The sequence below is a fragment of the Coturnix japonica genome, chromosome 4 (genome assembly GCF_001577835.2).
Source record: "Coturnix japonica isolate 7356 chromosome 4, Coturnix japonica 2.1, whole genome shotgun sequence".
Classification (NCBI taxonomy): Eukaryota; Metazoa; Chordata; class Aves; order Galliformes; family Phasianidae; genus Coturnix; species Coturnix japonica.
The window spans coordinates 52,082,872-52,103,285 of record NC_029519.1 but is presented as its reverse complement, the minus strand read 5'-3'; the positions used below and the strand labels follow the sequence as shown (position 1 = coordinate 52,103,285).

General features: G+C 39.4%; 1 protein-coding gene across 2 annotated transcripts in view; it reads left to right on the top strand.

Moving 5' to 3' along the window:
• Positions 1-20,414, top strand: part of EGF (epidermal growth factor) — a 51,393-nt gene that overhangs the window by 20,394 nt on the left and 10,585 nt on the right. The window contains exons 8-21 of one of the 2 annotated variants that reach the window (XM_015861994.2): positions 71-193; positions 2,071-2,193; positions 3,362-3,487; positions 3,993-4,129; positions 5,300-5,448; positions 7,590-7,694; positions 9,289-9,512; positions 12,254-12,421; positions 13,127-13,276; positions 14,033-14,176; positions 14,498-14,614; positions 15,375-15,500; positions 17,016-17,135; positions 18,937-19,087. In XM_015861994.2, the coding sequence (XP_015717480.1) occupies positions 71-193; positions 2,071-2,193; positions 3,362-3,487; positions 3,993-4,129; positions 5,300-5,448; positions 7,590-7,694; positions 9,289-9,512; positions 12,254-12,421; positions 13,127-13,276; positions 14,033-14,176; positions 14,498-14,614; positions 15,375-15,500; positions 17,016-17,135; positions 18,937-19,087 (1,963 nt within the window). The remainder of the gene's footprint in view (positions 1-70; positions 194-2,070; positions 2,194-3,361; positions 3,488-3,992; positions 4,130-5,299; positions 5,449-7,589; positions 7,695-9,288; positions 9,513-12,253; positions 12,422-13,126; positions 13,277-14,032; positions 14,177-14,497; positions 14,615-15,374; positions 15,501-17,015; positions 17,136-18,936; positions 19,088-20,414) is intronic. The other variant, XM_015861995.2, reaches the window with a different exon arrangement.

The window sequence follows — 20,414 nt, the reverse complement described above, 5'->3', positions numbered from 1 at the left end:
GCTTTGTTAACTCAATTCCATGACATTGGCTGATGACCATATTCTGACACAGTGAATATTCTTTTGGCAGATATCAATGAATGTGGCTTCTGGAATCATGGTTGTACTCTGGGCTGTGTGAACATCCCAGGTTCCTATTATTGCACTTGCCCAAGAGGTTTTGTTCTGCTGCCTGATAGGAAAACATGTCATGGTAAGTAGCACTAATTTAAAGATGTCTACAGTGTGGTTGGATATAAGGAAGAAATGTTTTATGATGAGGGTGGTGAGGCAGTGGCATAGGTTGCCCAGAGAAGTGGAGGATGCCCCATCCCTGGAGACACCCCAGATCAGGCTGCAGGGGCTCTGAGCACCTGATGGAGCTGTAGGTGTCTCTTTTCATTGCAGGGCAGTTGGGCCAGATGGCCTTTAAGGGTCCCTTCCAATTCAAACTATCCTGTGATTTTATAATATTGGAGACAGTCCTTGTGTAGCTCTGAAACCTCTGAAAGTTTTGCTTGTTGCTTTACTTCTTTCCTTTACTATACAAGTAGGACCAACTTAAACTCTGTGAACGAAAGGCAGATGACATTTTTAAGGAAGTAAGACACACGTGAGTAATCACGTATTAGACTCCTGGAGAGCAAAGAGGATTCAGGTTTCATGTATCAGGTATCTGCATCTAGATGCCTGCATGCAGCACTTATATTGAGTTATGGTCCTAAGTTTTGCAGTGTTTGCTGAGTTGCTTGCCAGCTGGCAACATCTTTTCTTCTGCAATCAAGCATTGTGTATACTCGGCCTACAAATGGATTGAGTTTTTCTAGAACATGAAATGTGAAATTTAGCAAATTTTTCAGGTCTTGGGATATCTCCCATCACTTTTCTACTTCGGAAGAGACATGTAAAGGTCTTTCTTCACAGAAAAGAAGAATTGCTATATGCTCTCTTTAGAAGTGCCAGTGCACAGCAGTGATTTCAGCATGGATTGTGGCAGGACAAAAGGTGTATTAAATATCAATACTAATGTCTATATATAGCTGCACAGTCTATTGGTTTTTAAAACTCCAAGGGGCACTTCTTCATCAGTTAAATGAAAGCCAGGTACAGGACTCAGGGATCTAAGCATGGGTGTCTGGGCTGTGAGAGATGGCTGCATGAGGCAGTCAGATGTGACTGAAGATCTGCAGCCAGCAGCAGTTGGGTGGTGTGATGTACCTGTGTGTCCAAGATGACACATTTCTACTCTAAATGACTAACTTAAACTCTATGCCTACAGTTTGAGTGCCTCAAATTAGATAGAAAATGCAGTTTTTCGAACATAGGTTAAGGATATGGCATGGGTAGCATGACTTCATAACTACTACAACATAAGGCAGATATGTCCCTATCTATGCACCTTGAGATTGTCCCGTATGCAGCTGTTTGTCCAAAGCCACATACTCTTGTAGAAAATAAACATGAGTTTGGTTTCTTCATCCTCTTCACTCTGCCTAAAGGGTTAGAGCAAACCAGCTCAGAGCACAGCTGACTGGGAGGAGTATTTGCAACAGCTACATCTCATTTAAGCTGGTATATACAGCTGATTCAAAGAAGCAGCTGTGTGAAACCTGTGTTAGTTCCAGGGGGTGCTGCTATGTGGTGCTGGAGTGGGGCTATAAAGAGATGCAGTGCTGCAGAGCAGAGGTGGAAGGAGAGGATTCCATGGAACTATATAAAACAGGGAGTCATTGGTTTTTCTTTATCGTCTTCACATTAAGTCTGACTTCCTTATATGTTGGAAACTTGATCCACTTTATCTAAAGTGTAGAAGTGATCATTTTCTTATCTGATTCTATTTTAATCTCATTCCTTCATAAAAATTTGTAAATTTTGGGCTGGTGATGGTAAAGTCTTCATTACTCAGCAATAAGTTTGGGTTTGTCCTTTGATGTAATTAAAAGAGTGTGAAAAAAAATTGGAAGGTGGAAAAAGCTCAAACAATTGAATGACAACTATGAAAATGTTAGCACGCCTTTTGAAGGAGATTTAGTAAAAATTTCTTGCATCATTTATGATTTTTATTTTTTTTTCCTCTTTAAATTACTGTAGAGCTGATTTCCTGTTTAAATAACGACACTGAATGCAGCCATGGTTGTCTTCAGACATCTAAAGGGCCTGTTTGCTTTTGTCCTGAAGGATCTGTACTCAAAGAGGATGGCAAAGAATGCACGGGTAAGTGTTTAATGGTTTTCTAGTGGAAATGCCTGCCAAACTCTATTTGTTCTTGGCACAGAGAACTAGAAATAAATGATGGCACTTTACAGTCATTTTGCACAGCTGTAAATAATTGTACAAGGTAGGAGGCAGTGGAAAGTCTGGCACTTTGAGCGCTGAGATGTGCAATATTCATCTTCATTTGTAATAGATGCTTACTAGCATCTGTCAGCACAGAACAAGGCATCTCCCAGGTGCTGGTTGCAGGTGACATCTACAGTTTATGTTTGAGAGGAATCATAGGACAGACAATACAGAATCAGGGCTTGGGTGAAATCTGAAGATGACTTTATCAACATTGCACAACTGAGGTTCTGAGTCACTTTAACTTGCAGCAATTTCATATAGTTAGCCACAAATGGCTTTTTTTGCAGTTAGAGCATTTGGAGAAGCTCCAGTTGCTCATGTCATTCTACATTCTAGCAGCTCTCCAAATTCAGGAGGCTGTACTTTTCAGCTGTATTTTTGTAAGCCTTGGGATCAAGACAGCACTTCTAATGCCAATCTCATGCCTTGACAAATTCCCCTTTTACAATTGCAACTTACTTTGCACTGTACCATGTTCATGTAGCAGTGTTGCCGTTTTGCTGGGGATGATCCACTGAGTAAGCTCAGGCTGGAATTGTACAGCCCCAAGAAGAATGAATGGTTTCCTTTCATGTTGCCTAAAATCTTGACTTATTCTATTAGAAAGTCACTGTATTTCACCAGTTCACCATCCTAGATTAATTAATCAACATTATTCTCCAAGTTAGCTGCAGCTTTGCATGGGACACAATCTCTGATAGAATTCATTACTTTTTTATTTTGGATGAGATTTCCATGGTTGAAAAAGTTGTCAGAACCAATCAACGCATGCAAGCCAGGTCATAAATCCCAATCCCACGCACTCCCACCTTGTGTTCTGAATTTTCAGGAAAGGTTCTAGGAGAAGCTGAACTTAATTGTATTTCATTTCACTTGACTTGTTCCAATGTGAGGCTTTTGAGAATTCTGTCCATCATGGAGAGACTTTATATTGTAGAAATCCTAACCAGAGTGAATTGCTTGCTTACTTATACTTACGATTTTGTTGTATTTTTTCCTTAGGATGGCAAAGTTAAAATTTTCCAATGCTCTGTTTAAGGTTGCACGTCTCCAGATAATGGTGGCTGTAGCCAGATATGTTCTTCCTTAAGCCCATTCTCCTGGGAGTGTGCTTGCTTTCCTGGATATAAGCTTCAACGAGACAGAAAGCACTGCACTGCTATAGGTCAGTATCTTGATAAGCCTGCTTATTTCTGCCAATGAGAGCAAAAATGTTTCAGAGGCTTTTAAAGTGATTAGCATAACTGGAGTAAGATTTTGCACTAGTTCTATATTACTGTGTGTGACGCTTAGAAAAAATAATCTATTTTGGAAATGTACTGTTTCTAACACAATCTTATCTTTGCTTTTAGCTCAGTAATAAGTGTAGTGATAACGTTCTCTCGGGAGATAGTTTTAGACTGCCAAATTAACTTAAGAGATGCATGAAGTTGTCTCAGATGTGTGTGAGGTTTAATGTAATATGACAAGAAACAAACAAAAGAAGCAGTGCCCAGAGTTAAGTAGTTAAGGTATTGGTGATTATATTATTAAAGTGCCAAAAAAACACAGAGAAACAGAGAACGTGCAGGAGCTGTTGTTCCCACCCACAACATCCAATGAAGTGATGTAGTCTAGAGATGATTTTGAAGCTGGTCAGAATTAACATATGTACAATTCCTCTTCAACAGGCCCTCGGCCATTTCTGTTGTTTGCAAACAGCAAAGATATCCGCCGGATCAGTTTTGATGGAACAGATTATGCAAGTTTACTTGATGGGCAGATGGGAGTAGTCTTAGCGCTGGATTCTGACCCAGTGGAAAATAAGGTAAGGTATTAAAAATGAGAGGATTTTGAAGTGTTGCAAGGACAAATGGATTGGGCTTTCATGTGCCTTAACCTTTCTGCTGTCAGTGATCCAGATTACACGTTGCACTGCGTGATGCTCTGTTGCCTGCCCCAGGAGCACCACTGGCACAAGATGCCACACACAAGTTGAAGACTGTGACCCTTTCCTTACTGCCTTAATGTGTATGTTGACACAGCCAATTCACAGGGAATTTGGATTAGTGTTTTTTTTTTTTTTAGAAGACCTACATGCCACAGTCCCTTCTAAACCTAGGAGTGATGGTAATTACTGAACAAAACTGCTGAATGCTTGCTGGATTTATTTTCTCATTACAAGATATTCCTGTTGGAAAGAGTATCCTCTTCATAGAGAGCAGTTTGTATGTGTGGCCACATCCCAGTGCCCTGCATTTTGCCTGCAGAGTTTGGAAGAGAAGTTCAGCTATACTTTGCTGAATCTCCCATGGAAGATAGTCATTTATTTATTTATTTATTTTTGGATGGTGAGATTTATTTACACTGTTAGAGTGACACAAAAGGGTACTGGATGGTACAGTGAAAGCCAGTGAGGAGCTCAGTTATGTTGCTGGAAACGTTTCAGGGACCAGATGGACAGAACTAAACAAATGGGAATGTTACCAGAGACGCATTACAGGGTGATCATTTCAGGTGCCACTGGAACATGGCTTCCTGCCCTGAAACAGGGCCCTATGGGGGAGCTCACAGTTGTTCTGCATTGTACTCAGTGTAAATCACCTGCTCTGGAGGCATCAGCCCCTTTTCCAAATGAGCAGGGGATGACATGATAACATGCTTCCTTTTGCTTGTTCCCGCTTTTGCTTTCTCAGCTGTGCTGCATGTGATGCAGCTACTTACTGCAACAACCCATAGAGCATTGAGGTGACTGTATGTAGGGTAATTAGGATTTACTGCTAAGCACAAGCAGCCTCCAGCAGTCATCCTGGTTGAAGGACATGTGCCTTTCACTTGGTCAGGAATCACAGGTGGCCTGTACAGACTTCTGAGAGTAAGCATTCAGGGAACTTCTGACAAGATAAAGTTCATTCAAAAGAGGAACTGTGAGATAAGGGAAATAAAGCAGAAAGTTGCAATGGGAACTAAGTACACCTCATGTGTTATTTCTTCACAGATTTACTTTGCCCACACCGCCTTGAAGTGGATAGAAAGAGCTAATCTGGATGGCTCAAATTGTGAAAAAGTTATTCATGGAGCAATAGATATACCCGAAGGCCTTGCTGTGGACTGGATTAACCGTAAATTGTATTGGACAGACCGAGGGTACATGCTCCACAGTGCATTTATGTCAAAGCATGCCATAAGATATTTGGAATAAATGACTGGTGATACAGGAATAGTTGAGATATCACTCTAAATTCAGTAACGCTTCACATTCTGACTGGATAGTTGTAATCTTTGGTATATATGATTAGAAGGACCTTTAGAACTGTAATGCGGGAAGTTAATATTCAGTCTACTATTGTATTTTTATCTTTGTCTGTCAAAGGAGCAAGGTTTTGGATTCAAAAAATCTAAAGCATGTACCACATATACGTATATATGTGTACACATGTGAATATATGTATGTATATATAGTCATACATTCACAATGCATATTTATAAATATATATGGGAGTATTACTGCGCTGAGTACATCTCAGGATGGGCTTGCTGACAGCTAAATTTATGCTCCTCAGAGCTAATGGGCAATTATTTTAAGATTATTTTTTTGGTCAGTTCTCTGTTATTAAAAAGAACTGACCACTGGCAATCAGTATGACTTCATGTCTCAGCTAGTACCCAAACTTACATGCAGAGAAAGAATTCACCTTGGGTCAGAACAGAATGTGTAATGATGACTCCTTGAAGAGCAGTCATGATGCTCCAGCATAACCCATATTTTATTAATAAAAAAAGATGATTTTAAGAGTACCAAAGTCACTGTCCCTGCTAGATATACTGCTAGTCCACTTCCTTGATATTAGGTACAAACTTGTCAATTCAATCATACTCCCATATAAACATGCCAGAATTTCTTGTGAAATGGAAAATTATGGTGCTCCATAAGACAAAATCCAAGGATATAGCCATGAATTTGTACTTGCTACTTCCTTTGCACTTACTGCGTTTACCTGTTTTTATTACACATATACAGATACATAGGTTGCTCTGAAAGTAATGGTTCATATTTATTTCCATGGAAACTACAACAGATACAAAATGCACAATAGTGCTACTTCATAGAGCAAATTCCCAGCTACAGATGGCTATATTTCAGCATAGTCACCACCATTAGCTATGCATTTTTGCCAACAATGGACAAGAGCCTGCATGGTATAGACCATAAAAATCTGCACCAGCAGATGTTTTACAACTGCTACAAGAATGATTGCAACGTTGTTGAGAAAATGTTGCCTTTGCAGTCAATCTTTCATTGGTCCACACAGATGGAAGTCAGAAGGTGCCAAAGCTAGACTGCCCAGTGGGTGTAACAGAGCAGTTCAGTCAAGATGGGCTATATGCTCAATGATCTTCAAACTGGAATGAGTCCTGGCATTATCATTTTGCAAGAGAAAGGTTGTCTTCTTCTGTGACACGGTTTTTCTTCGTACGCATTTCCATGTTAGATACCATTTTGTCAGACTGTCCTTCTGCTGCCACCTGTCACATGGCAACAACGTGGAATGAGATACTGGTGGGAAGGTTCAACCCCTTACTGCTGTATCACCAACATCCGCTTCTTATATCATGGGCCAACATGATCAAATAGTAGGCATTACTTTCAGAGCAGCCTTCATGTATATATTTCTTCTTCCATCCTTGTGTGGTATTTCTTTGTGAACTGAGGAAGGCATGGAAGGTGATGGGCTTGCTTTCGTGTAGTGGCTGACGTTTGTTCAGTAAGGTGCAGTTTCTAGCAATGAACCTCTACAGTTCCTAGATCAGAGGAGTGATCAGAAGGACTTTTACTTCTGTCCCTATAAAATAGATACAACGTGTAAATTGCCTGCAGTTTATGAATGGAAGAGACTGCAAAATGTGCTATTTAAAAAAATTCTTTGCACATTTGATGATGTCATTCAATTAGGAGCTTTTTTTTCTCCTGACTCCTTTTAAAGTTGACATTAATCTGGTAGCAATCATACTTCTAACTCATTATTTTCCCAAAAAAGGAGAGCTTCAAGTCATCTACACAGCAGCAGTTATTTTTTCATCATGTACTGGACAAGATAATGGGGTTGTAATGTGAATTACTTATAGATAAAAGAACTGGACGCCCCATAGCAGCAGGATTACTTATGTCTTTGCAGAGTGATTTCTTACAGTTTGTGCTAAATTAATGAAAAAACTTAGTACATTCTGCCTGGAAAAGCAATTAGAAAGATAGCAGGGAGGACCTAACGGTGTCTTATGTGTTGCAGGAAAGCATGCATTGAAAGGAGCAATTTGAATGGAATGCAAAGAAAAATGATCATCTGGGAGGATATCTCCCAGCCCCGAGGGATTGCTGTTCACCCATTTGTGAGGTAAGGAGTGATAAACGTGGTTAACTGTGTAGCAGTTGGTGAGGCTTTTTAAAAGCAAGCACCTTAGCCTTGCCCTTTTGGCAGAGGAAAACTACATTAAGCCTTACATTAGGACAGTAATTGCTTAGCGGAGTGATATGAGCTGCAGTGATTTATTGCTGGGTTTTTGTTGTTAGTTGGAGTGTGTTAATTTCTCATTTAGATTAAAGAAATTATAACCATTAAAGGTACTGCATGTGGTTGAAACAACAGAAAAGTACAGGCTACTAAAATAATCCAAACTGATAACTGCTTTGTTTTTCTTTGTGTATTGCTGTGAAGAAGGTATAGACACTTTTAGCATATGTTGTTTACAAAGGATTTTTTATGGCCATATTTCAGTTTCCTCAGAAATCTACTGTTGTGGAGGGTTGTTGATTTAAGTACACCTTATGTCTTCTTAGTATGAGATGATCACAGAAACTCTGAAATTCCAGAACTATTGATTAAATTCTGACCATTTTAATCAGTGGTGAAGTCTCATGAATTTGAGCCCATATACCTGTAGTAAGGTGGTTTTATAGGGATTCAGAATCCTGAGTTTCTCTGAGCTAATATCCTGCTGTTTTTATGTACTGATGCATGAAAACAAATCAGGGAGGGTATTTTGTTAGCTTTACTGTGGGCATAGACCTGAGGAAATCTTTCTGTAGAAAGGGTGGAAGGATAACAGTGGCATTTTGTACAGGGCAGGTCTGTTCGGGGAGATTGCTTTTCTGCAGTATGAGCAGAGGAATAAAGTTTGCACAGCTTGGAGCAACAGCTACCAGGGGAAAGGGAGAAGGAAACATCACTAAACCCTGCTTTGTTAGAGAGATAGTGGTGAGAGGAGTGACAGTGTCTGTAACTGTAAAGCCATTGTTGAAGAGGAATCAGAGATAGAAGAAAGACTATCTAGAATACTGATCCCTGCATTGGCTACAGCAAAACTATTTGTGTAGGTAAAGCTAAGTGAATCCAAAGGTATCTCTGTAAACCTGAAAAAGGCAGCTAATGCCTTGCGGGGCTGAGTCCAAGCTTCTGGTTTTAGCTGTCTGTGTTTTGAGTTGTCTTGCCTTGAAAAACACTCAGCATTCACTATGTAACACTCAGGACTCCAGAAGGAGACCCTGACAGTCATAAAGTTATTAAAAGATGAGGCAGGATCTGTCACTGGTTTGTTTTTTAAAGACAGTTTGAGGACTCTTGCTTGCTCTCAGTGAGTGGTGGGCAACTTCCTATGAGTACATTGTTAAACCAGTGTTCAGCCAACCAACTGGGCAGTGTGTCATGTCTATTGCCTGACTTTGCTATGGCGCTATCAGCACTTGTGGAAAGTGCAAAAAACAGATAGGAAGACTAAGCAGACAGCATAAATAGGAGCTGTTTTGGAAGCTGACAAATGTAGCAGGGATTCTGCATTCGTCCCTGTGTAATCTGGAATCTTATGGCAAGCTATAAAAGATCAGCACCCAATATATTTGTCTAAATATATGTTGTCTTCTTGAAAGAGCTCCACAGAGTGAATAACAATCATTTTCTTACTGACTTTCTGTTTGTGTTTTGTTTTCTAAAGGAGATTATTCTGGACTGAAATGGGCATCCATCCCCAAATTGCCAGCTCTTCATTAGAAGGCATCAATCGTCGGGTTATAGCCAATGTAGGTCTAGTGCATCCCAGTGGAATAGCTCTTGACTACTTAACCAACAAGTTGTACTGGTGTGATGCTAAGCAGTCAGTGATTGAGAGTGCAAATCTGGATGGTTCTGGTCGTCGAATTCTTGCACAGAATGATGTAGGTGAGGCTTTGGGGTTGATAATTATCTATTGCTTCTTGTCAGCATGCGTGTGTGTGCATATGTGAATATGTATGGGAGCTGCTCGTTACTGGCTGTGCTATGTATCTCTTGCAACTCTGTTGAAGTTAATGGCATTACTTAATTCTATGATCTGTCATCCAAATGACATTTATTGACCCATTTTAAGAAAATAACACCTTTCTGACAATCTCTGCTTTTACAGGTCAGCCATTTTGCGTTATATAGAGCCTTTTTCTGCCTTCCCCACAAAAAATTAAAAGGAAAAACTTAGCTGTGTTTTTCCTGTTCCATACATGGCTGCTTAGTTTAAATCAAGTCTTGCTGTATTTATTATGCCAGTGAGTTATATTGTCATAAACTGGAATACAATTAATCTTGGTCATTAAAGTCCATGCGCAAAGAACCTGCATCTGCACAGTGGTGAACACTGGAAAAATTCTAATCACACAATAGACACTGAATGGAAGACTGATTTGTGCTGTATGCTGGTAGTTGTTATTGCTGAGATTGCTACTGTTTGACATGTAATTGATTTTTATTTATTTATTTATTTATTCATTCATTTATTTATTTTTGTGGTGCAAGAAAACAAAAGTATTTGCAACGAGGAACTGATGTTGTATCACATTTAAAGTAAACCACATGTTTGAAAAACTCATACATGGCAAATTAATTTCTGGAGAGGACAATTCCCTTTTGTGCTTGACAGCTCTGTGTGGACTAGATCTTTTTTGTAGGTTTACATACAATACATGGGCAGAATGAGGACTCTCGGCTCGTGATTGGCATGTTAAGCTACTGCTGTTCTGAGCTTTGCTCTGTGAAGACTTGTGTTAATTCCCAACCCAACTGCCCTCCCACTTGTTTGGAGGTGTGCAGGGTGAGATCTAGGAGGAAGCATCATTCTGCAATCTATAGGATATTAGAAACCCTGAGCAGAGTGACCTGCCAGCATTTCTCTCTTGCCCTGCTGTATGTTCTGTTGTACACTCGTCCTTGCAGCTGACTTGAGAAGAAGGGCCTTAAATTCTATTGAATGTCTCACTTTATTTTTCCACAAGGAACAGGGCAATGTGTCTTTTGGGGAGAAAGAGAGCTAAGAGCGCAGTAGAAACACAGGGTCTGATAAATAAAGTTCAGTTTGTACCATGATATGGATGACTGGAGATGGGAGAAAATGACATCAGTGCCTATATGGGATGAAATAATCTGCAGGGGTGTGAATTTAAAGAGGCAGAGAGGTGATGTCTTGATGTTTTGTTGACTAGTTGAGACCAGCATTCAGCTTTTGTTCTTGGACAGCTTTACCCTGAAGGAAGGAAAGGCAGCACCTGTGACACAGTACTGAACCTGTTGCTTACCAATGCAAATAAACAGGAAAATGAGAAAGGAAGGCAAGAGACTGGTATGGCTGAAACAGGACCTGCTGATCAAACTAGAGAGCAAGAATAATATGCAAAGACAGTGGAAGCAGAGACTGGTAACCTGGGATGGGGCTAGGGATGCTGCTAGTCAGTGTAGAAATGGAGTCAGGAAAGAGAGATTTTCACTGGATATCAGAAAGAAGTATTTTATAATAAGGGTGGTAATGCACTGGAACAGGTTGCCCAGGGGAGGTGGTGGTGCCCCGTCCATGGTGACATCCACGGTCAGGCTGGAGGGGCTCTGAGCATCTGATGGAGCTGTAGGTATCTCTGTTCATTGCAGGGGAGTTGGACTAGGTGGCCGTTTAGGGTCCCTTTCAACACAAATGAACCTGTGATTCTGTGATACCCGTAGTGCTGCAGTAGGAATTTTTATTACATCAGCTCCCCCTAGTGCCCCTGTACTGAGAATTCATTTAGGCTATTTGCACGGAAAATAGGTAAGATTTGTTCAGCTCTTCTCCTAGCTTCATTTTCAGCTTTAAGTAAAACAGCTTGTTAGCACTTGGCCAAGGCAGTAAATATCACGACCATTTATATTCTTTATGCAATATTTTGAGCTTGAACTGCTTTGGAAAGGCTTATGTGTAACTATTAACTTTCCTCTTCCTGCTATCTCCATTAATGATATTATATCTCTATTTTTAATTCTTAATATGCTTACAAATGAAAAGAATAAAAAAAAATTCTGGCCAAAATGGGTGTTGCTTTTGATGGTATAGACTATATATCTTTAAATTTTGAATAAATGTTTAAATGGAGACAACATATAGATAGATCTTGTGCTAGTTGCTTAAACTGCATTTATTGAAGCTAAACATCTTCCAGTTGAGGCTTACATCAAAAATAAAAACAAATACCATAACATATTGTGTCTAAAATATATGCCTCTCAGAGAGGCTTAGACAGCAGTGATACAAAGCGAGGTATATATTCAGAATGTGGGTGAGAACCAGGAGGAAATGAATCTGATTCAGAAAGGAAGAATGTCCCTCTGAGATCAGTTAGACATCCATAGAAGACCAAGATGTTTTCTTACTTTCCATTGCAAAAAATATGTCCTTGGGCCATACTGAAATCAGGAGATTTCTCAATGAATAGAAAGAATGCTCCTTTCTGCTGAGAATATGAGTAACAAGTGCCTGTGCTCTGTCATTCATGGATACTTAGTGCTTCTTGTCAAAGTGGAGAAGTCATTATGTAGAAGTAGACTACTATGCAGATACTGATCTTGTATACTTGGTTTCTTGTGTATAATCTACAGATGTGGTAATGAGGAGTCTTATTTCTTTGTAGGCCACCCCTTTGCTGTAGCAGTGTTTGAGGATCACCTTTGGTTTTCTGACTGGTCTAGGCCATCACTAATGAGGGTGGACAAGAAGACCGGCCAAAACAGGGTACGTCTTCGAGGCAGCATGCTGAGACCCTCATCAATGGTTGTAGTTCATCCTTTGGCGAAACCAGGTACACTGCAAAAATTGAGCAGTCATTCCCTTCCAGCCTCCTCTTGATGTTCACTGATGTCAATATAAGAGATGTTCTCATGTCCTTGGGGAGACAATTATCTTCTCAGGAACAGGTTCTTTAAAGGCCTCTCACAGTTCAACTGGCATTCATTGAAAGCATCATCTGGGCGTGTGTCCAGGAATTCTAACTAATTTTTTATATTTATGATCATGCCCAAGAATACATGCTCATCAACTGCCACAAAGCTACCACAGACATGTGATTCCTATTTATCTTAGTTTACTAGCACCCCTCTCACAAACAAATAATGAAAAATAACGCAGAGAAAGGTTTTGTAATTTATATGAGTCTTTGATCAAATAATTTGGTTTTCTGCTTGGAACAATCTCCCTGTAAGCAGAAAAAATATCAAGTAATTCAGTAGACCCTGACTGAGAGAAGATGATTACAGGTTCCTCATGCCCTTGTAATGTCCTTTTGGGTGATGTTAGAACTCTTAAAAATTAAAGAAGATATAATAAGGAAATAATAATAAGGAAATAATAATTAAAAAATCACACATTTAAAAGCCAAACAACACTAATTAGAAACCTACTAGTTTTTCAGTCCTTACTGTGTTTCCTACTGCTCTAACTCTGCATGGCTAAGAGGAGATGTGGACTGAAAAAGCAGCTTGTTAAGTTACCTGGTTTTCTTCATTAGGGGCAAATCCTTGCCTTCATATGAATGGAGGCTGTGATCAGATCTGTGAAAACAATTTTGGAGTTGCCCGTTGCACATGCCATACAGGATATGGGAAAACCCGGGATGGACAAACCTGTCAGCCTCTGAATGCTTCTAATGTGACAGCAGGTACAATCCTCTAAATCCGAAAGAGACCCCCTTAAAGAATCTTCCAAATAACATTGAAAAACTTTCACCTTTTGTTACATAATGAGTGACAGCTTCTCTGAAGAATGAAAATAATGCACATTTTCCACTGTATATAATACAGTTTCACACTGTTTCTCACCTTTTCTCTCTTTTTCTTTTTTTTCCAAGGAGGAACAAAATCACTCAAGATTTGTAATGTAATTTTTCATGCATGGATTTATGGCACTTCTGTATCTTTGTTTAGAGTGTTGTGATTAGAACTGTCAAGGAACTTCACAAGGTCCACTAGTAAAACTGGCAGCTAACTGAAATGATATGGCTCAGGTGAACAGCTTGGGTATAGATACTGCAGGAAGAAGATCAGAACATTTACACAGTACCAAAGCTTACATGCAGGTGGAAACTTCTTTACTGGATATCTTGAGACTTGCCAGAATGAACTCTGCTTTCCAGCCCTCTGGTTGTGTTGTCTCCCATCTGAACTCCTTCTGAGGGAGGAATGCATCTAAGATAATTTTTTCATGAAAGCTTTAGTTTGTTTGCAAAAAACAAACAGAACAAGTTTTTTCTGAGAAGCACAGGGATGTTGTCTTAGGACAGTAAGCTGTAGTCTGACCATTGCAAGTTTCACTAGATATTATCTGTGAGAGAGATGTCTGTGGTGCTGACATAGTTGCATTCCTTGTTCTTTGTATTTGATAAATAGTCTGTGTCACTTTTTCCTTCCCTTTTCAGAAACTTTCTCTGTGCAGAAAGGGTCAATACCAACACCAAAGACCTCACTCCAGAACACACGGAGTAATGCAATGTTTAAGGATACAGAAAATGGAGAAAAGAAGAAAACTGAAGTTTTTTTGATGGCTGAAATCATGATATCAGGTAGAGTCTGAAAATTACCATCCTTCAACAAGAAATCATGTTCTAAAGGAAGAAAGACTCAGCCAAGACTGATGGTGTTCTTAACACTCTTATGACAAGATTGGTCTATGCAATTATGCCACGTAGAACTGCTTTTTTATCTGTCTTTGTGATGCTTTGCTATGTCAACAGAACTTGATGATATTATCCAGGCCTAAATAAAGTTCAGTGACAATCACTGTGCTTCAAACTAGGACCCCATGTTTTGTTTTTCTAACTGATTTTATTTTAGTACAATGCCTTCTTTGATCCATACAAACGCATATATATTTTGTGTTATAGATGAAGATGACTGCGCTGCGCTAGAATGTGGTGCCAACACACAGTGTGTTTTGCTGGAAGATGGTGCTGCATGCCAGTGTTTGAAAGGATTTACCAGGAAGGGCAAATCATGCTATGGTAATGGAAAACACTTAACACAACCTTCAGAAAAAAAGTAGATGTGGGCAAAGGAAGAAAGCCTGTGGTTTTGTTTTTTTCTCATTGGCAGCTCTGCTGCATGAACCATCACAGAGAGGTCAATGAGATCACTTGTTTTGAAATGGTTGATGAGCAGAGAGCAAGTGAGATGAAATGGCTGATTATCGCACAGCTTATTTTCCCCTGAACATGAGCATTAATCCTTTTAATATTAACAAGCAATAATAGAGATAATAGGAATAAAAGCCTGAAGTATTTATTTGTAAAAATTTTTCAATTATAAAAACTCAGTCCATAGACATGAGAGTAAACGTATAATTTAAAAGTGCATGCTAAGAAATCTCTTAAAAGTTTGGGTGGTTTGGGTGTAAATTCTATTTTCAATGACCCATGGTACTTATTTTTTACACTCTGTTTCTCCTTCAACATGAAATTTGTCTTAGTATATGTTAAGATGATAAGAATATAAGACTAATTTTGAATGGGGTAATTCCATCCAAATAGAACTCTTTCTGAAGCAAATGTTTTTCTGTGGAATGTCTGGGTCTGCAGCTGAAAGCAGCTGTTTGATTTTTTCAGGATCTTTAGAGCATCCTTGTCAAATTTTATACCAAAGAAAGAACACAAAGTCCCTCTCCTTCTCTTTACTTTATATATACAAAGGACAGTAAACAGCATCATCTGAGAGAGATGATGGTTTCATGACCCACGTGTCTCTTCTCCCTGTTTCATCTCACAGATGTTGATGAATGTGCTGCAAATATGGACCGCTGTAATCGAAACCTGTCGGGCTGTATCAACACTGAAGGGAGCTATGTCTGTAAATGTCTGGAGGGCTACACAGGAGATGGGCACCATTGTGAAGGTATGGGAGTGCATGAGGACTGTGCTCCTTCTGGTAGGTTGGAGCAGAAGGAACGAGCAAGAGACACTTCTAGTAATTTGGGCTGTGGACCTGTCTCATGTCCACAATGATTGGTTCTGGTTCTTGTTGAAGAATCTATTCAGGGTGTGGATACTAACAGTTGCTCCCCCAGACAGTTGATGTTAATCATTTCTTGCTTTTTGATTCTTTCCTTCCTGTCTGAATTGTGGAAGCTTCAACAGCTGATCATTATGTAAGGCCTGTAGTTGTCAGTGCAGAGTTCTTCTCTGTTTGCACTCTTTTTAGTAGCTACAGCAGGAGAGAAAGGATGAGTGAAGTGGAGGAGGGAAATGGAGGCGAGTCAGTAGAGTTTTATTGGAAATCATTGTCATGAATACAAACGGAATCAGGTATTGAGTGTGTCATAATACTCATCAAATAATTACAAGTTGGCTTGATAGGCATGAGGTTCAAGGTGTTGACTCTAGAATCTGAATACACTTAGAGTCTTGTTAATAATAAGACTTGCCGATTCTCCCATCCAGCTCTAATGCCAGATCTTCAGTTCATTACCTACATTCCTTAATTTTTTAGATCCATTTTACGTCAAATATGAAGGAACAGGAAACTGTTTTTCCTCTCCAGTATTTGAATAGTACAACTTGGTCAGAGCTTTGTAAGAATCGTTGTTTCTCTTTTGTTCTTTTCCTGTTCCTTTCTCCTTTATAGCCTAATTCAAAGTCCATTAATTTTGACCTAGATCTTTCATGGTCTTTACTGGACTTTAGTTCTCCAGCACAGGTAAGGGCTACTGAAAATTAAGATATTATTATCAGAAGGCTGCAGAGAGTGTCAGAGGCAGGAGGCAGGATAAATCTTTCTGTCCCAAAGGTCAAAAATGTGTTTTTGGGAATGTTTGGAAGTGCAGACAGAAGTGATGACCTCCTCTGGCTGTCCCTCACCACCTACCAGGCAGTCTGTAGGCAGCTGTGGGTACTCACTATCTGTGACGTAGGTGCTCATCTAGAACCACTGTGGTATATATCACTGTTATTAAAAATAGTCCATTATCTTCAAGTTATCTTCACAATGTTGGCAGATACGTTTCCATACCATTTTATAAATGTTGAGATTCCATCTTGATGTGAATAAGACTGAAACAATTTTTACATTTGATGAGTTGAATTATACTGTAAAAAACAGAAACAGATGTCTAAGTAATTTTGTACTTCAGCTTTAGATGCCTAGCTGTATGCACAGTGTCTAGAAACCTATAAATACATTCAGAGAGGTACAAGGTGAACTCACCTTGTGCTTCATTATGTTTCTTTGAATATGAATATCCTGCAACAGAGCTGGTTGCTCTTCTGTCCCAATATCTACCAAGGAAAATGCATGGAGGGAAGGCCCCTGGCATTTTTCCCTACTGCCAGGAGATTGCAGTGCTGCTGCTGCCCTTTTAACTGATGCTCTGAGGCATTTCATTCTTCTAACCGCAGACTGTTTGGCTGATAGATATTGATGAGTGCAAGATGGGGACCCACACCTGTGGAGAGAACAGAACCTGCACAAATACAGAAGGAAACTTCACTTGCTCCTGTCCTGATGATGCTTCTGGAACCACCATGGGTTGCGGTGAGTATTTGGAGTGAGAATTAAAATCAAGAGACACGTAACTAGTATCTGTGGCCTCAGACAAATTATTATACCGGGAAATTAAAGAACGACCATGTAGTGGTGTACTGGGCAGCTTGTGAAACCATTCAGTATTGCTTTAGGAGAATGGATCTGAGTTTAGTTTGGAAATATCTACATTAATATTTGGTGCTAAATTATACTGCCTAAATGAAATGGCACACCTATCCAATGGCCTCTGAAATCAAGAGCAGAAGCTCCTCAGAGATTATGCCTTTGGAGTTGATTTTGGGCTGTGCTGTTCTTCAAACTGTGTGTTTACCTCTGCAGGACTCCAGCACAAGAACAGCTTGTAATTGAAGTCCCATTTCATTTTTCAGAATAATTCAGTTTTTCAGATCCTAATTTTTCAAGCAGCTCTGATACTCTTTGGAAAATCTGGTTACCAGATTAATGAAAAGAGCATTTCATAGTATCTGATGCTCATTTCAGTTCCTCGGTGTGACAGCTGCATTTTCTGACAGTGTGGAGCAAAGCGATACATTGCCTTCCTCTGTGTCAGCCTTCTTCATCAGGGTGAATTTTGCCACAGATCAAGTGACTGTTTGGTGACAGAAGGGCACTGAGAGGTTGTCATAGATTTATTTTTTTTTTTTTTCTGCAGAAAAACAGAAGGAAGTTACAGCTTTTTAAAGTAGAACATCAATCTGGATCCTCACCTGCTTTTCAGCCATTTAAGCTTTCAGTAGTTTCAAGTGTCGCTCAGGAAATGATGATTTTAAATGATATATGACTTGGAAGTTATGCCTTATAGGTCCCTCAGCTGTAAATATGATCTCCTGTCTTCATGTGTGTTAACACACTGTTTTAAGTCTTTGCCTAGTAAGCTCTTTTAGCAGGCAGGAATTTTCTTTGCAGAATGCAGAGCACATGGGATTCACTGCTATCACTTATTCCTTTCCAGTCTGGGCTCTTTGCCCTGACGGTTCTCCTGCAGATGAAATTTTAAGAAAACAAATGCCATTAAAGGTCATGTTGCAATAAAACTGGTGTGAATCATAAAATTGATCCCATAAATGTGTGGGATTAGGTATATTGCTGCTAAGCCACACTGCTGTGTAGATGTTCGGTTCTGACTTACAGATTCAGTGCAGCACCGAAGTAGGCAAAAATGCGCTCCTGTTCTATAAAAGCAACTCTGCAATATAGGTCATATACAGAGAAATCAGAGCTCCCTACTAAGCTACCTAGTTGGGGTACTTATGGAGGTGACAGTCTGTGCAGTTGTGAGCAGGCTACAGAAATATTTGAAGAATTGGGTCAGAGGAGTTTTGTGCTTCCAGTAAAACTGTTAGCTAGACTTGAGATAGCTTGCACAGATGCTATCAAATGGATAGCTGCAAAGTAGAAATTGTTTGTGCAAGAATGTACATCTGCCTGTGAAAACTTTTCAGGTTGAGTTCCATATGCACAAAGTACAGTCGCCTTTCACCTGTATATTTGATTCTGCATAGTGGAGATTGTCTGTACCCTCAAGCTGGGTAAGAAATCATTTAATTGTAAATTATTAGGCAGCTAAGATTTGTTGTTTTATTTTTACCAGAATTGTATTCACACATCTAAACTGACAGAACACCTCTGTGCGCCTAAATTTCATACACAAAATAAGCAAATAGATTAGAAACAAGTATTTGGTTGTAATGGGAGATTCTTACCTACTATCCTATCTTGAAGTTCTGGAACTTTTTCATGCCAGCATAGCCAACAGCTTGATATGTCTTTGTGAAATCCTGCCTTTCAGAATCTACTTTGTCTCCTACTGTTGTCAGCAATGAATACTCTACACACCCTGGGCCAGGTGACTCTGTAGGATGCCCCCCTTCCTATGATTCATACTGCCTCCATGGGGGAGTGTGCAATTATGTTTCTGACCTGCAAGACTATGCCTGCAAGTAAGTACAGAGCTGTATATCGTCTGTGTTGATTAATGGTATCCTTGGGGCACAGCTGAGTGCAGATTATGAAGTGCTTGCCCATAGATCATCCATTCATGGCCTATGATGGTGATTATCTTTAGATTCTGGTTTTTTCTGCAAATATTCACTTTGTTAATATCTGTCACAATTAATAGTAGGATTGGGTTTGTTCCCTGAATTCGTTCTTGAACTGTGAGGTAAATTGTTAAATTACTTGGTGCTCGCAGCCTTATGTGAAGGCAGTGCTTGCTTTCTCTCTGGTGTTGGCTTGCACTTGCCTGTTGACCTTGCTGTCCGTTTACCACTGCCACTTGACCTCTGTACCCTCAGGATAACTGGGGGAACGTATCTCCCTATGTGTATATATGGGAATGAAGTAGATGCTTTGTGCTGTGGGTCTGCTAAGGTGATCACAGCTGTTATAGGAGTTGGTATGACTTATGTCTTATCTCTGGTGTTTGCTGCAATCTTATTTTATTATTATTTTTTTTAGAATAAACCACAGATTCATTCAAAGCTCTATTTTTTCTCCTCATTCAGTTCCTCATACTGAAGGTAAAGAGTCGCCAACTGCAGAACATTTAAATGGGAACTTATATTATTATTATTATTATTATTTTAACTGTTAGTGTGTAGGAACCCACATTCTTCAGTACTGGAATTGGAAGACGTTAAATAAATTGTGTACTATCCCTGCTTAGCTCTGTTCTGCAGGGGAGTGGAGTTGCACTGAACTGATTCTACATGGTGGGCACTAGATGGCAGCATTCATTCATGTAGGCTGTCAAATAGCAGAAGGAAAGTCATGGAAAAATGTTCTCCAGCAAAATATTCTCAAATTACTAAGTGTATTAATTAATTAATTATATTAATATTTCTGATGCGTTTCTTCACTTTTTAGTTGTTTTGATATATACGTTCCATACCTCTATAAACTATTTCAAAGTTGAGCTTTTTCCACGGTAAAAATACTTGTAGTAGTAAACAAAAAGAGCCTATAGAAGAAACTTGAAATAAAAGCAAATTATGAAGACATTTCTAACCATCATGTCTTTTTCAGACACCTTTGTTTCTGTTAGCAATTATTCAAAGTTGATTTCCTCAAAAAAATGACTCTCAGAGAGATAACAACTTTATGCTCAGAGATATGATTTAGCAGAGGGTTGTTAGAGTTAGGGTACTATGGTTAGGCTGTGGTTGGACTTGATGATCTTTGAGGTCTTTTCCAACCTGGGTAATTCTATGATTCTATGGTGCCAAGTTCATTAAAAGGGAACCTTGCTTCTGAAAAGGGTTAAATAGA